Source organism: Cyprinodon variegatus, unplaced genomic scaffold, assembly GCF_000732505.1.
Source record: "Cyprinodon variegatus isolate N-32 unplaced genomic scaffold, C_variegatus-1.0 Scaffold121, whole genome shotgun sequence".
Lineage (NCBI taxonomy): Eukaryota > Metazoa > Chordata > Actinopteri > Cyprinodontiformes > Cyprinodontidae > Cyprinodon > Cyprinodon variegatus.
In genome coordinates, this window is record NW_015150574.1 from 487,484 (window position 1) to 504,099 (window position 16,616).

General features: G+C 36.2%; 2 protein-coding genes across 2 annotated transcripts in view; both read left to right on the forward strand.

Annotated features, from left to right (window-relative positions):
* mccc2 (methylcrotonoyl-CoA carboxylase 2) overlaps positions 1 to 7,921 on the forward strand; it is a 24,109-nt gene extending 16,188 nt beyond the window's left edge. Inside the window, exons 15-17 of the mRNA XM_015375580.1 lie at positions 1,168 to 1,282; positions 3,672 to 3,757; positions 6,342 to 7,921. Of these exons, the coding sequence (XP_015231066.1) occupies positions 1,168 to 1,282; positions 3,672 to 3,757; positions 6,342 to 6,459 (319 nt within the window). The 3' untranslated portion in view covers positions 6,460 to 7,921. The remainder of the gene's footprint in view (positions 1 to 1,167; positions 1,283 to 3,671; positions 3,758 to 6,341) is intronic.
* A 5,080-nt stretch (positions 7,922 to 13,001) lies between these two features.
* Positions 13,002 to 16,616, forward strand: part of tmem8b (transmembrane protein 8B) — a 67,373-nt gene continuing 63,758 nt past the window's right edge. Inside the window, exon 1 of the mRNA XM_015375587.1 lies at positions 13,002 to 13,172. Coding sequence (XP_015231073.1) covers positions 13,088 to 13,172 — 85 coding nt within the window. The 5' untranslated portion in view covers positions 13,002 to 13,087. The remainder of the gene's footprint in view (positions 13,173 to 16,616) is intronic.

Consider the following 16,616-nt stretch of genomic DNA (forward strand, 5'->3'; position numbering starts at 1 on the left):
AAGTTATCTTACTCCAGTCCCATTTATATCATACACAGACTGATAAAATATTATAAAAGTATTTATGCAAACAAACCTCATCTTCACTTGACAAGATAGGTGATGTTGCAGAAGCCATTTTGTACCAAGGCAGCCTTCGTGTTGTTTGAGGGGGAGAAGCGGCTGAGGGAGCAGTTCATGTCCCTGCAGTCTGACCATTAGATGCCACTGAAAATCACACTCTGTAGCTTAGATCTTAAGGGTGACCCATGCCTCGGTTCCCCTTTAGAGGGACATCCCGCTGCATTGGCCAAAGATGAGAACCAATATTCAGATCATTGTAAGCATTAAAGCCTGCATCTATGATTAGATAGGTGTGAATTTGTGGCAGTACCATTTTTAATTAATAACTTCTGTCGTAACTTTGCTTATATCTGCCCACAAATGCACTTAGATAGAAATTACTGTACTGTATTACAAGTTATTGCCTCTTTCTCATTAGGTCTATGGTCATTTTATGTAGACAATGTAGACATTCAAATTGGGGATACACATTTATTATACAGGGATCTTTATCAATGTAACTGTAAACAAATATCAAAAATGAAAATGACTACCTAGACTATGATAATTAGTTGTGCATATAATTATCATTATTTATGTTCAGTCTGGGGCAGCATTATACATTTGTTGCTTAATGCAGCAAAAGCCATTTCAAAACTATAATGACATGTTCTGTTAAGGTCCTCTATAAGCTATAACTGTGTTTAGTATTTTGTCAAAAAGGCAGCTGTTGCTAAATTTATCAATAAAACAACCATAAGAAGTGAAAAAAATCTTTTTTTCTTTTCAAAATCACCATCAGGATTCGGTGTTTGCAATAAGTTTAAAGCAGAAAAAAAATATAATTTTTTTCCTTTAGTAAAATAATGCTTATCACTAGTCATCTCCTCACATACAAGAAGACTAAAACATGCTCCATGCTTACATGATGTCCTGCTGAGGAAAAAGGAACTGACTGGGAGCAGATTCATCAGCTGTTGTAAAGCAATTTAAATAGTTTAAACAGTAGTAGCTTTTAATTAAATATGAAATAGCTTTTTTAGTGTATTTGAGAAAATGTTCTAAGGTGCTCTGATGTATGTATTTGTAAAATTTTATGTTCAAGGTTTTATTTCTTCCTCACAGCCCTCGATTCCTCTTCATGTGGCCAAATTCGAGAATCTCTGTAATGGGAGGTGAGCAGGCGGCGACGGTCCTGGCCACCATCACCAAAGATCAGAGAGCACGAGAGGGAAAAGAGGTAATAATTTGGAATAAATCTGCCCCTCTGTGCCCTCTCTGGGAAGCCATAAATTCTCTGTGGTTGATTGGCTGCCAAAGGAATAAACATTAGGAAAGGCACATTTCTTTCAGTTGATGGTAAATCACAGCAGAATGAAATCATATCAGCCTTAAGTGCAACTGTGATGCATTATCCAGAATAGTGCCGTCATTAAGCAGCGGTAATTAAAATGTCTCAGGTTTGCTGTTACAGGTGTATTAAAAATGAATTAATTGCTTTTAGAGTGACACATTAGTGCCATAAAAAGCAGCAGTTTTAATGATGTGTTAGCTGGCATAAAAAGATGAGTACAATTTGTTCATATGTTGTTTTTAGAGCTCTGACTCTTAGTTGAACCTGAGGGAACAAGAAATTAATGTCTAAAGATTTGTAGAAACGGGACACAAAAGCATTCTTTCCTGTGTACCTTTCCCTGTTTTGTGTCACACTATATTTTCTTTGGATTTATGGATTAAACCAACATAAAGCAGCATGTAAAGAATTACATTAACACATGGTTTTAGTATTACCTCCCAGAAGGGGGTTATTTTTTCATCTGCACTGGTTTGTCTGACTCTTTAAAACACTGAAAAGCTGAAATTTTCAGAAAAGGTTCGTATTGCGACCGAAACAAATTATTCGATTTTGATGATGATCAGAATTACTGTCAGGATCTGTGGATTTTAAAAAAAAGATTCTGTGAAAGCATGTTTTAACTTAAAGTGGACAGTATGTTGTTGGAAATGAGCTACTTGGTGGAGGTCTGCGCTAGTTTGATCATTTCATCACGATTAATCATGATTAAATGATTATTGAAGTAATCGTCAACTAATTTAGTAATTGATTAATCCTTAACTGGAGCATCGACACTGTAAACCATGCCTTTAGCAGACATAGCAAGCCAATTAGAGCAGTAATTATATCGAAATTGTTAAAAAAATACATAAACATTTTGCATTTAAGATGGAAAAACATTTTTTTGGTCTGTCAATATGCTCTATCCAGAACCTCCTCGAGACGAAAAGTTTTAGTTTCACATGGTTGAATTTTGTAAAATTATTCTTTAAGGAACATTTGGCTATCGAATTATTAACCTTTTAATAGAAAAAATAATCAACAGATTAATCTATTTGCAAAACAATCATTAGTTGCAGCCCTAGTCTGCAACTAACCGAAGGTTTTTCTAGTTCACGGAAAAAAATTTAAAAATAACTGTTGTTCTAGTCTTGAACAAGTAGTAATTTTACAGCTTTTGCACTCTTGTTTTGTATCCACTATTAGGAGATGGTTGTTTAATTTGCAGATTTTTTATATAAAAGCCTGAGAGACTTGCCCCAAAGGAAGGTACCACCCACCTCCCTTCTGCCCACACACACATTACACAGCGACAGGGCTTGTACGTCAGTGGTTCAAACTCTGCTTAAAGTGAACATAAAAAGGTTAAGATTAGACTTTTCTCAGCTAGAATGAATAAACAATCATTTATAAATATAGACAGATAAAATTTGCAGCCCAGAAGCAGTGGATAACACCGGTCTTAAAAACTGACAGGTTTTTGTTGGTGGATATATGCTTTAAATTTCTCTACTCAGCCTATTTATATTGAGTTTAGATTACATACTGGTAGAATCTGTTTACAAATGAAATGACCTGCAGAAGTGACTGATTTGGCTTGAGAAGGCAGCGTGTTTTTTTAGAATAAAGAGGTGAATGTATAGGCATTTAAAATGTTAGCTTTACCCTTTTTAACAAATACATATCCTAGTAAATTTTAATGGAGTTCAGTGTTTATAAGTAACTCAGCAAGGAGAGGTGCTCTTCATATCCTTTTCTGGATTAAATTATAAATTCCACTGAAAAGCATATTTATACCCATGATTGTTCTTTTTTTAATCCAAAGTAAAAAGCCTTTTCATTTGTTAATGGTATTTGCCCCAAATGGACTCTAGTCTGAGCTAAGGCCTACTCCTGATCAGCTCAAAATCACCTTTTGATCAAAGACCTTAGAATTATTTCAGGAACTTTCCAAGGGCAGCAGAACACCAAATATGTGGAGTCCTTTTTCTTTCAAATATTGCATTAAAGAAGTGCTTCTGATTGACAGCTTGTTCGCCCGTCTCATCCTTGGAGTTGAACTAAAAGCAGTGGGAAGCTTCTGCATTTGCTCATTTTTTTTTTTATCATTTTATTTTTTTTCTCTCAAAAAGAATTGGCTCAGTATTTCCAAGTAGATGAAACCGACAAATGAAACGGCCATGTGCTTTCAGCTTTACATTTCAATTTCACCATCAACAATTCAGGCAACCTTTAAAATGCCTGCAGCCCCAGCCCTCATTGATATGTTCTGTTTTTTACTATTTATTCACAGTTCACAGCTGAACAAGAGGCGGCTATGAAGGAACCAATTGTTAATCGGTTTGAAGAGGAAGGCAGTCCATATTACTCCAGTGCCAGGTGAGATTAGGTCAGGGAGCGGCACATATTGGAAAGCATTCGCTCCATTTATTCATTCCTGTTTGGAAATTCAAGCATTCGAATATTGTTAAAGACAAATGTTGTGATCTTGTGATGGATTAGGTTTTTATATTTTTTTTTAGTTTTTTTATTGATTTTAAAATGTTTTCTAACTTGGAAGTATTTTTTATCTTTGGACCAAGAAAATTATCCTGTCAATATGTGAGAACTAATGCAAACAATTTTATTATTTTTATTTTATTGTTTTGGGTTTTATTTGCTTTCCATTTGCTCTTTTGCAAATGTATAAGTGTGTATGTGAGATGCATCTATCTATACGTTTTAAAATAGGCCTGCTTAATGGAACTTTTGAACTTCTATGAGATAAAAAAATCTGTTTTGTGCGGGGGATCTTGCTATCCCAGTTATTTTAAGGCTAAAACTAAACTGTCATTGTTATTTGAGGCCTTATTATGTAGTCTCGTAAGCCTTACTCTGTTTTAAACGAAGGCTGCTGGATGATACCAGCACAGAGTTAAAATCAGTGGGATCTGAAACATCTGGTTTGGACTTATTGTCTTGTTTTGCTTCAACTTAAGTTAAAGCCTGGACTTAAATATTAAACACTGCAAACAATTTGGCATTAGATGAGTTTGGAGTTTAATAATGTTTATTATAATGACCCATGTTATTATTAACACGGATTCTACAGTAGCTCACTCAGATGCAGCTCGGCCAGCCTTTTTTCCCCCTGCTATTAAAGGCCATTCTGAACGATCGGATCACAGCTACATGCACATAAACAAATGAAAGCAGTCTGCAAGCTGTCAACACCCTCAGCTCAACGATCCATTCTCAATGGGATTCAGAGACTCTTTTATTCATTGTCTTGATGTCAGTGAATGCATCACAAATGCTATTGTTCTTCTGCATAGATGACAGAGTAGACAGAGAGCAATGGTCTAGATATCCGTTAATGACGTTTCAGTCCATGTAGAGATGTTCTGTTTATGTTCTGATAGAGTGGTGAATCTTTATTTTCATGTCAGACTGACTCTGACAAACAAGCTCTGGTGACGCTTTTAATGCTGCTCCATTATTGCCTACTTAACACTGCAATTATTTCAGCAATTGCTAGTCATCAGACAGGCTGCATTACAGACTATATTGTGCACATACAGGTGCATCTCTTTTGATTCCTTCCTTCCTCCCGTCATTTTACTTTAACACATGCTGATTAATCTGTTTGTTTTTTTCTAGGTGAAAAACAACAACAACAATTCGGTTTCTTAGTGAAAATTTTATCAAAAGACTAAATAAAGGATGTTTTAATACTGAGATGTTATTGAAAAATGAACACTATAGCAGGAAAGATAACTTCTCAGTTATCATCCATCAACAAGGTAACCAAGTGATTATAGGTAAGGAAGCTGAGTGTTGTATTCCATTTTCCTTTTTAATGGAAGACAAAAGTGGTGGCAGGAAAGGGTCCTTAAGAATCACCCCTCTATTGAGAACTGAATCCATGACCATTCTATGTTGTAAGAAAGAATCACAAGTTGTGGAATCCCACTGGAGTCACTTCAGTGCTGACCTCAGATTTGTTTTCTTTTTATGTGCATTTTGAAGAATTTGCTACAGATAGGAACCGCAGAATTTGAATCAGTTGACTAAATTTTGCAAACATTTTTATGTTCACTTGAGGTGTTTATCTATTCCTAGTGTCCCGATAGCCACATTTTGATATAACATGACATTTTCTTTCCACCCTGGCATACAGGTTTTTGTTATTTAATTAAATTCAGAATCAATTAACAGATAATTTATTGATCTTGAAGAGAAATTAAATGTTGCAACTGAGTTTTTTTTTCTTTAGCTAGCTGTTATAAATTTTCATAGCTGTTGGCAGGAACGATGTCCTGTAGAGGTCTGTCTTAGAGCCGATTTGCAGAATCCTTTGAATATTTACTGTTGTTGTTCAACAGTCTCCCTCAGGGTTATCCATACTGTTCTTCATTCTATGAAGAATACATCTTTGTAAAATCCTCTCTAGAGGAGTTCCTAGAACAGCCAGCTTTGTGGAGCACATTGGGCCAGAGCATTACCAGTTTATCCCACTTGCTTCAAAGCACTGACTTGGCGATGCCTGAAGCCAGTGCAGCGGAGGACAGCATGACTCACAACTGAGACATATGTCTGAGTGAGTTGTATTTATACCCAAATGTGAGGCTAAGATGACGAAAGCCTGTAGTGCTTGTACTATTTAAGCCAATAGAAAGATTCAACTGCAATTTGCACTTTTTAATCCTACGAGGGTTGCATTAAGACTGGTTTAGGAAAAAATATTGCAAAGCTAAAAAAGCTAACTTAAAAATTTAAAGAAAAAAAACACAGTAAGATTAAAACAACACCCCACAAGCCCAGTTTATGCAAACTATCTGCAAAATAAGTAGTTTATGAGATGAGCTAAAATTTCTAATAATACACTTTATTCTAATAAGGAATAACAGACTCATCCCTCATAAAATGATTTACATTTATGTGTAAAATTGTGAAACTCTTTCTTTCTTTGTTCTTTTTACAGATTGTGGGATGATGGTATCATTGATCCAGCAGACACTCGTCTGGTTCTGGGACTGAGCCTCAGTGCAGCTCTCAATGCGCCATCAAAGAGGACCCGCTTTGGAGTGTTCAGGATGTAACTTTCCTGTAGTTTTTGATGTATATAGACACATATTTGTAGTATAAATTGAAATATGTGGAAAACAAATTTCAATAGGACAACTTCAGAGGACTTAGTTTTGTGACTAATTGTCGTTGTGGGACATTTCCACAGTAAAGTTGTGCCTTTAGTATTACTTTTCCACTGTAAATGTGGCTGTACTTAGAAACATTTTTTTCTTTCTTCAGTTAAATTTTCATCACTTTACTGTAAATGAAGATTAAACACATTAAAACTTCTGTTTTAATTTTCTTTAATCTCTTAATAATGCTAGAGAACATGTGCTCAATAGGGGGCACTATGTAGCCAAGAATAATAGACTGCCTTGTTAAGTGAGACCTACAGGTTTATTTTTTTTTTCTGGTTTTTGGAGCTCCTTCATGTTTTTATGTTTTCATAATGCAAGGGAGTTGTCTAACAATAAATAATGTATGTGGTGTACCTCGTGGTAGAGTTTATATAATCTTTAGAGACTGTCTTTCTACATAAAGTCGGGCATTTTTGTATTTCCTCAGCCATTTGCTCTATTCCCATATAGATCAGTTCTCCCTGAGTCTCAGTTTTACTCCAGGGATTTGGAGGATCATTGTATTTACATGCTTGCATGCAGTCGGCTAGTTAAAGTGCTTAACTAGAAGCCCTTCACGCTCCTCTCTGGATGACTGTAGTTTAAGCACTAAGGCTGGGAAATGCTCACCTTAGAGAGGGAACAGAAATAACTGAGGGCATCATGTGGGCATGAGTTTATCTGCCTTCTACCCACGCCTCCTGCTCCAAATGTCACCGTAGGAGGCTTTCCAAAATCTCACATCATGTCTTCCAAAATTGTGGTCATTCTGCAGATATAAGAGTGAATATTTAAGGAATACTTTAGTGTAATGAAAGTAATAGCATGGAGCATTGAAAGATTTTGATTTCTCATTGGACATTCTAGAATTTGTGTATTTATACTGTTTTAAGAAAAACTGCCAACCCAATATGTAAAACATTCATCTGATGTGCATCTTCCAGATCTCTGACAGTGATTGTATTTGTTTCGTTCAGAATATCTGGCAGGAGTTCGATTTTTCTTAAAAGTGCTTGCTTTGCCTCCAAGCTTCACAGCCTTTCTTGGCTTGTATCGGATTAAAAGGCAGTTGAGACAAACGGCCAGAAAGACGAGCGCTCCGAATAACAGCGATGTGTGGATGGTTTATCTAAGAGAAAATAAAATGTCTTTAGGCAACTGAACAAAGATGAAACTGGTGAAAGAGATTAAAGTCAAGTGAGGATCATTGAAGGCAACAGTGCAGCAGCGTGTGGCATTTCATTACATTAAACTCATCAAGAGGATTTATTTCAGTCAGTTGAAAGTGTGAAATATTGATCCATTATCCTTGGGGTGATGGGTATTTTAATTTATATATTTAAGTTTGAAAATATTTGCTGTCAGCTAATAAAAACCCAAAAGTCAGTTCTCCAGAGAACTTGGAGTTTACATACTGTACATCCCACACAATCATGGGTTAAGGGGCTTACTGGAACTGTCGTTTAAAAAACAAAACAAAACCCTGATGGCTTAAAGAGTGCTGTTTCTAAGCATTGGAATAAGAATTTAACTCCGGAGAGAAAGATTGAGGTAGAGGAAGGTGCATATGTAATGAGTACGGTAAAGCAACCATTTCACAACTTTAATGGTGAGTAAAAAGGTGTGACATTCTGCTGGAATCTGCTCCAAGATCCTTTACACACACACACACACATTTGTTTTCAGGTAATGAGCCACACCTGTCACATCCCATGTGTGAAACTTCCCCTAACCAGGAATGGCATCAGAGCTACAAGGGAACAGGCTTGACTGTTACTTGGTGGTTGAAAATCCTCATTTCATCTCCCATCATTTTCTAGAACCAGGTAACCTGCAGGTGTGGGTCCAATGGGTTTTATCATGGTACAAGTAGAGTCCAGCATTGCAAAACTTTTTAGAGGTGCTGATCTAATGTTCCAGCAGGTCTTAAGTGACCACCAGACTGCTGTACTTTATCGGTCAGGAAATTACCATCACCTAAGATGAGGTTCTTTGGTCGATTAGAGAGAGAAAAAAAGAAAGTTATGGCTTTCCAGCTTTCTTCTTAACTACATGTCAACGTGCCCCTGGGCAAGGCACTCTACCCGATGTAGTCTGTCTGCTTTTAAATGTGTGTGTTTGAGAGAGAAAATCGGGCTGCAGTTAAAAAATACTTTGCACTCTAGGACTGGAGAAATGCTACATAAGTTCAGTCTGTTTGTGGAGTGGGAGATGAGACAGCAGTCAGACAGTCTGAAGGTCGTTGTTGAAGCAATCAGCAGTGCCACCGGCTAAGAAGAAATCCATGCTTGATTTACATCACTCAGACTCTATATAAGCTCTACTTTTTTTTACAAAGCTACATCAGTATTTCTGTGATATCTTGTTTTTTTTCCAGCTGTTAAAACTAAGCAATTTTATTCCAAATGTCTGGTCTAAAAAATTGTTTTTTGGTGCTTAGAGCTAAAGTGGGATTTGAATTTTTGTTTCATCTGAATGCAGATAAGAATTTGTGCTGAAAGCTATCCTTAAAACAACAGAATCATGTTTTTAAAATGGAATAAAGCTTAGACTTCTTTTTATTTTTATGTAAACCAAGAATTTAAGCACTAAAAATATAAAATTCAGTAAAAAAAAAAAACATTTGACATTTGTTCTTAATCTAAAGAAGTAGAAAAGTAATTTCTAGGCTGTTAAAAAAGACCAGTGTCTGCAAATGTGTAAAGATTGAGATTTTTTGTAAATCCCTTTCTTAATTTTTATTTCCAGGAACTGCTTCCTATCTGTGCTTCATAAACTCAACAAAGAGTTATTCAGCCTCAATCAAATATTCTTATTTTCTCTTGGCTTAAAGCATCATGACCCTGTAACTGTTTTTACAGTATGTGAAAAAGACTAGATTGAAGTATAAATCTAAGCCATCATACCCCACAGACGTACGGTAATACACAATAATTCTTGCATTGACTCATAAAATGTTGATTAATTTCTTTTTAGGTTCATCATTTTTCTCCTATTAACTGTGTTTATATAGGAAAGTTCACTTTGTTACAGTACCTAAAGACAATTGATTTCTGTGAAACTGTTTATTTTATTATTGTCTTGGCTATTGATTGATTAATCTGAATGATAATTTTCTCTTTTTTTTGGCATTTCCTTTGCTTTTTAAATTTTACAGCTTTAGACCTAGTTGTAGATTACCATCTTATAATGTCCTGTGCTTCTTTATATGTTTTAGATTTTCAGCTGTCTTTAAGAACAGCTTTTATTTTTGAACAAAGCTGCTTGCTATTGTTGCATTGGACTGATGCAACCGACAGATTTCAAGATATTTTTGATTATCTGCTGTGGAATTTTCTAAGAACTGGGTTCTGCTCTAAAAACCTCTGCCAAAAAGGTTTTGAAGCTTTTGAACACTGGTTTTCTGTTGAGGGTAAAACACAATGTAGAAGAAAATTCCAGTCCGTTTTCTGCCAGGTTATATGAGGTTAAACCTTTAATACTATGCTGTAATAAAAATCCTGGCGGACATGTTCTATTTTTCCTCAGATTAAAACTTTAAACCCTAAAACCCACCAACAAGAAGCCTATTCTCTAAATGGGAGCTGTTTCAGCAATTCCAACGTTGTGATTATATTTAACTTTAGAAACTTGACTTAAAAGTTAATGAACCAACAAAAAGGATTAACAAAAGAGTAATATGAAATATCTTGCACATTTACTATTATATGTTAAGTGCAACCACAGCAGAAATGTTACTTCACCTGTATTATAGAAACCAGAAGAAATGTAACATAATCTTGAATTTTTTTGGATGCAACTATTTTTCCACCCAAAGTCCAAGACCTGGCCCATTTTTGGGGGAAATAAATTGTCTTTAAAAACAGCAAAATTTGTATTTGTTTTTCATTTATATTGGACTTTTTTGGCATTAAAATAATTATATAGTTTTATATCATCATCTTATGATGACAGCTGTGCAGAGAAATGAAACAGCTTTATTATGTCTAATCCAGACAGCCAAAAGTAAATTGGGTATATTTACTTTAAGAGAAGATCCTGTACTCAAAGTTAAGGCAAGAAAATTATGCATAAAGATTTAAAGTGCAAGTTTGAGCTAGATTACTGGGTCAGAATATTTGTAAAACCCTTTTTCCTGCTCTGCAGTTCTTAGTCTCTATCAAATATGGCCCAATTTCTCAGATTGGTAAAGAGATCAGCATTGTTTTAGATAAAAGGTGTTGAGGTTTGTTTTGTATGGAGATGAATAGTCCTTGGCAAAACACGGGGAGCCCATGCTGACTGAACTCCATCGTTAAGGTATTAAAGGGTATGTGAGCATTAGAATTTGACCACAGTTGTAGTTTTTGCACAAATAGTGAGTTGGGCAATCTGCTTCTTCTGCCCCGTCAATTAAGAAAAAAGTTGGAAGAAACTGATTTAACACATGACTAAATTAGAAACTTTGAAGAGTTTTCAAAGACAAAATATGGGTTAACATATTTCATTTGTTGTAAAGCCCATCTGAGATTCATGTAGAACAGATTATTGAAAAATAATTCTAGCTCAGAGTTTGAGGCTCAAATACCTCAGGTCAGATGGGGCTGGGTTATATCTATTACCTGGAGGAAAAGCAAGCTGCCAAAGGCAATGGGATCTTTTGGGAACTGTGGTTCCTTCCATGTGTGTGGATGTTACTTAGACATGTATGCAGACTGTCTGCACTGCTGGATGATCAAAACTTTGCACAATGCAAAAACGAATCACAGAGTGTTTGAAGAATGGTTTGAGTTGTTGATCCGGATCAGCAGATCTCAGTCTGATGATTTAAACCTACTCCTGCTAACATTTTGGTACCAGGTAGAAAAACCTGCAAGGATGCAGCTGAGTAAATGCCACAATGGTCTTCAAATAACCAACATGCTACTGAGTAGGTGGTCATAATGTTGCGCCTGTTAGAGAATGTATTTCAGGAAAATGGCAGATATATCAAATCCATTTCGTTGAACTTTTCTTTGTTACTTTTACTTGTCACAAACTCATATATACCGTCTAATGGACTACAAATCATGTTTTCTTTGTCCAACTGCAATCATTTGTTCAATAAGCTATTCAGGCAGACCTCATTCAGGAGCTCATTCACTTTTCAGCAAATCTGCTTGGATTGCTCTGACTCATGGTGAGACAACCCTAAAACCAGAGTATGAGTTATTTCCACTCTTCAGCTCCAGGAAATAGGCCATTATCGACCACAATGATTTAGATTAACTGATGAATCGCATGCGGATGGGTAGAATGTTGATGTCTGATTTTTATCTTTGAAATATTTCAATTAGTACAAACTAAGCACTGATCATACAGTAGGTTATCTTTCATTCCTATGCCTTGCCAGTTTATTATGGATCCTTACAACCACTCTTGCCTATAGCCGGACCTGTACTGACGATGTTGATAGAAGATGGAGCTGCGACCAACCTTAAGAAGATGGAGGGAATAAAAACCAGCATGTGTATCTCTCTTTAATAAATTTCCCCCTATCTTCTGATCAGTGTTATCAAAAATAAGTGAAGTATGTAAAGTCCCTTTAAGTTTATTTTAATTATTTCTAACAGTTAGGGATTTGGACTTTGATTGGTTCCATTTTTATACTTCCTGACCTAGATTTTCTGCTGTGTTTGGATCTTTTAAATGTTTCATGACTCTGCTCTGGCCAAGCTGGAACCATCATATGTGGCTTCATATCTGACTGGAGACCTTTGGTGTACAGATATGATGAAGAAATGCTTACCTCCTATGCAAGTTACTAAGCTGTGGCAGGAAAACCAAAGTATTTAGTGGACAGCTAATTCCTGCCCCCCCATGTAGAATGCTATTTATATGTACTTTTCAATTTTTGTATGGTGTTGTGACTACAAAAGATAACCTAATTGCTAAAAAAAAAAAAATTTTTTCTTTATGTCTGAAATTAGTTGTTTTTTTTTTTTCCCTATAATAGAATGATATCATCTAGGCGTAGGCTAATCTTCAATAACTTTTAATAGAGGTGATTCACTCTGAAATATTGACTAAAACTAACAAAACAAAACAATCAAACAAAAACTGTAAGAATTCCCTTAGATCACCAATGCAAAAATGTTAAAGTTCATTAAAGGACTTTGTAGGAATGAGTCCACTATCCTCACTAACTTTCTGTGTCGGGTCCCTGAGGAAGTGGAGGCTGCATCCCTCCTTCAGGGGGGGCAGCTGCAGCCTCTGTAGTCCTCCCTTGTCTCCAGTGTGCGGTGGCCCGGCGGAGGCTCCGGCGGTGACGAGGCCCTGTGCTGCAGTCCACGTCTGCAGCGTCCACCGTACAGACAGGGCCGCTGCTCCAATGAAATCGCTCGACATATTGAGGTTGTCAAATCAAAGCCAAAGAGGAGGCGCGGTTCACGTCGTCGTCGGAGTGACGTCATGCACAAACAGCTGGTCGCTGGCTGATAATCAGAAAAAATGTAGACCAGGAGAGCGCCTCAGACCTGCAGCCGGGCTGGAGCCCTCCTCACAACTCGTTCGGCTTTTAACGATGTTGCAGCTGGAGCGCCAGGGCTGTGGATGTAGCCCTCCGAGGCTCCTCTTGCTTGTTTACACCTTTTTCTGCGCTGTTGGAGGTGAGTGGCTGTGTCGCTCTATCCGCTGCTGCTGCTTTGATTCGCGGAGCTGTTCCTTTTGTTGGTGGTGCTGAAATCCACCGAACTAAAGCAGCAGTAAGCCGCGGCGGTGAGAGCACCGCATCCCGGCTCTGGTTCAGTCCTTGGAGCATCCATCCCTATCAGCTGCCGGCTGATAATAAAAATGATCCTGTAAACAAATATGAGGAAAATAGAGCTGCCAATTATGTTTCACTCTAACAAACGATACTACAGTAAACATGTATCGTTTATAAAACTGCAACAGGGAGGAAAAGGCGTCAGACTGGACCTTTATGTTCCTAACTTTCTTCGTTCTTTTTCATTTGTTTATTTTACACAGAAAAAAAATTATAAATTAGGCAAATGTGGTTATAATCGTAGTGACTTTGAATCTCCAATTTAACAATGTCACTTCTAACTAAACTGAGATGACAAAATCAGATAAAGTGGTAGTTTTCAAATCAGTGTTTCCCTTTATCTTTTGTAAATAAGAAAACATTCCAACAGATTATAATGAGTTGTAGTATTTTGTTTTGATGTGTATGATTTTGTTGTCCCTTGGATGCCCACCCAACAGCATGCCATTGCCAAACATATTAAAATCTATGTTCTGGATTCTCGGGCAAACAACAAAATGTACAGTAGGACAATCTGTACTTTTTTTAAGCATCTGTCTGAGAATGTTGCAAACTTGTTGCTGTTTTGCTCCACCAGCTTCTTCTAACTTTACTGCATACCGAATAGAATTATATGAGGTTCCTTATTCTTATTTGCCCCCCCCAGTTTTATAGGTGATAAATCGGGTTATTTTACTCGTGATCAAAGTGGAACTGTGCGAATGTTGTAATTTAGAGCAGAAGGTCTACAAATCCTTCTGACTGTGAGTTATTTTCAAGCCATTTGCTTTTGGTGGGTGTAAGCAGCAGGGTGAAGTAACCCCCACCCCCCATAAAAATCCATAACAGCAGCCTCTTATTATATTTTGCCGTTAAGAAATTAAAGTTTGCAGACAGCCGTGTGAAATGTTTACGCATAAATCTCCTGTTGAGATGACAAAAAGCAGGATTATGTCTGTATTAAGCCTCTCTTCCAGGGTAAGAGACAGTGGTAGGGAGGTGCTCCTTGAAAAGATTACCAAAAAAACAGGAGCATGCTGCAAGAAAGCCTGTAAGCACTAAGATGCTTTTATCTTCTGATGAGATGTCTTCATTAAGCTGGCAAACAAAACAAGCAAGATGTTTTCAGCTCTGCGTTAAATTGATTCTTGATGTCACTGAGGCTTGGACTGTTCGGATTAGAATTTTACAAATCTTTTTTTTTTCATATATAATGCATTCAAAAGAAAAATCTGCTAAAATTCGAAGAAAAGGAATTCTTGTATTTATATACATCCACTTAAAAATGTCTGAATTTTGCAAATTTAACAACAGCTGCTGCAAATATGGTATCTCACATTTCCAAATATTTATTGAGCTCTAATTCCCTTGAGATACCCTACTATAGTCCCGCTGTAAACATGCTGGCGGTTAGACATAGGCACACATCTGTGGGTGCACTTATTAATTTCAATCTTTTTGGATTTGGCTGCAGCATCCTAAATAACTTCTGCAGCCCACATAAAGAGCTGAAAATTTCAAATTAATTTTGGATGCTATGCACAAACAAACAAAACATAAATTAAAAACTAATTGATTGGAATCTGAAAGGAAGCAAAAATATTTTTATTATTTTTACTACAACCAGTAACCTACAGGGCCTTGAATAAATGTTTATCATTGTAAATTTTTATCACATTAGAAACACATTGTACATTTTTATCACATTAGAAATACAAACTTGTATTCTCTTATCATTTTTGTGATAAGTCAAGCTAAAATAGTACATAACAGCAAGGGGAAAGGAAGATTAAAATCTAAAAAATAGAAATATTATTGCAAATAAAAATCTGAAAAGTGTGGCATACATTTGTTATCAGTCCACCATGATTAAAACTCACAGCCATGTTTCAGTGCGATTACACCTGCAAATGTATTCATGTTTCAGCTTTGAAATCTCAAGGTTTTCCACAAACAATCCAAGCATTTAAATATGCTTTGATCAGAACCATTGTATAGTAAATCTGGTTGTATGGTCCTCTAACGGGTTTTCTTCCAGGATTGCCCTGTGTTAAGCACAGGGTCAGCCTTTCAAACCCTCTGACCAACGTTCCTACTGGAAGTGCCCTCTTTATGATTCTGCCCCCACTATTTTACATTGGGAAATTGTGTTCAGGGATCATATACAGTGTTAGTTTTTCTAAGTGCTTGGCCTAATTAATTTGTGTTTTATGATAATATTCAATTGTGACTTGGGATATTTAAAACCAAATCTTTAGTAAAATATTACTTCTGCTCTATGGTTGATTCTCAAGTGTTACAATCTGCCATTTGTTTGCTTCTTTTAAGGGTTTATCACTCCTTGTAAGTGTATTGTTCCATAACATTTATTTCATGTTTTGTTTTTTTTGGTTTTGTTGTTTTGCTTTTTTTCCTTTGTACATTGACTGTGTGTTATGAAAGGAATTTGTGGCAAAATTAATTTATGGTATTATCAAGTAAAATAAATTAAATTTAGAAGCTCTAATATAAATAAGTGTTTAAATGGTGTGAATACTTTTACAGTTTTTTTCACCTCACAGTTTTTGCCCTCCCTCTTAGATAAATGGGAGACTTGCTTTGCCTACTAATAAGCTAACTGCTTTAATATAGAGATCTCTTTTCAGTTGTGTAATCAGTGTCCATTGTTAGACTTGTTCAAGATGATGGAATACCCGGGACTTTTTTCTTTCTGCCTCTAAACCAATGTCCCATTATTTAGTTTATTTTTAGATGTTTTAGAAAGACACATTTTCTGTTTTGCTAGAAGATACAGGAACTATGCCAGAGTTCTTGTGTCACTCTTATCCTTTTGCACTTTTGACTTTGACCTCAGGCGTTTATTTCAAGAGTCAAAAAGCTATAGGGAATTTACTCTGGAGAAGCTTAACACTAATGCTCAAAATTCAGAACAAACTGGCACAGGAGAGTACTAGATATTTAACAGCTTCTATGGGATTAGGTTTGAGCACTGGAGAACAAGCCACTGCTCTGTTTTAGCTTCTTTATATAGTAATCAAATTTGCCTTTAGTTACTGTGTGTGAAAATCTGTGAACACTTTTAGAATTGGTCATCGAGTGAGGGGGTAGAAACATTGGAGGAGGCCAATTTTATATATTTTTTTTCTCTTTTGTTTTTTTACACAGACATTCAATAATATGACACATTCAGCAAAATCTTTTCTTTTGTGCATCCAGAAATCAGCTCCTGTTCAGCTTACAGGGTCATTTTTCTTCACTATCTCCTCATAGTAAAGAAGTTTAATTAAACAAAGCAAAAAAAAAAAAA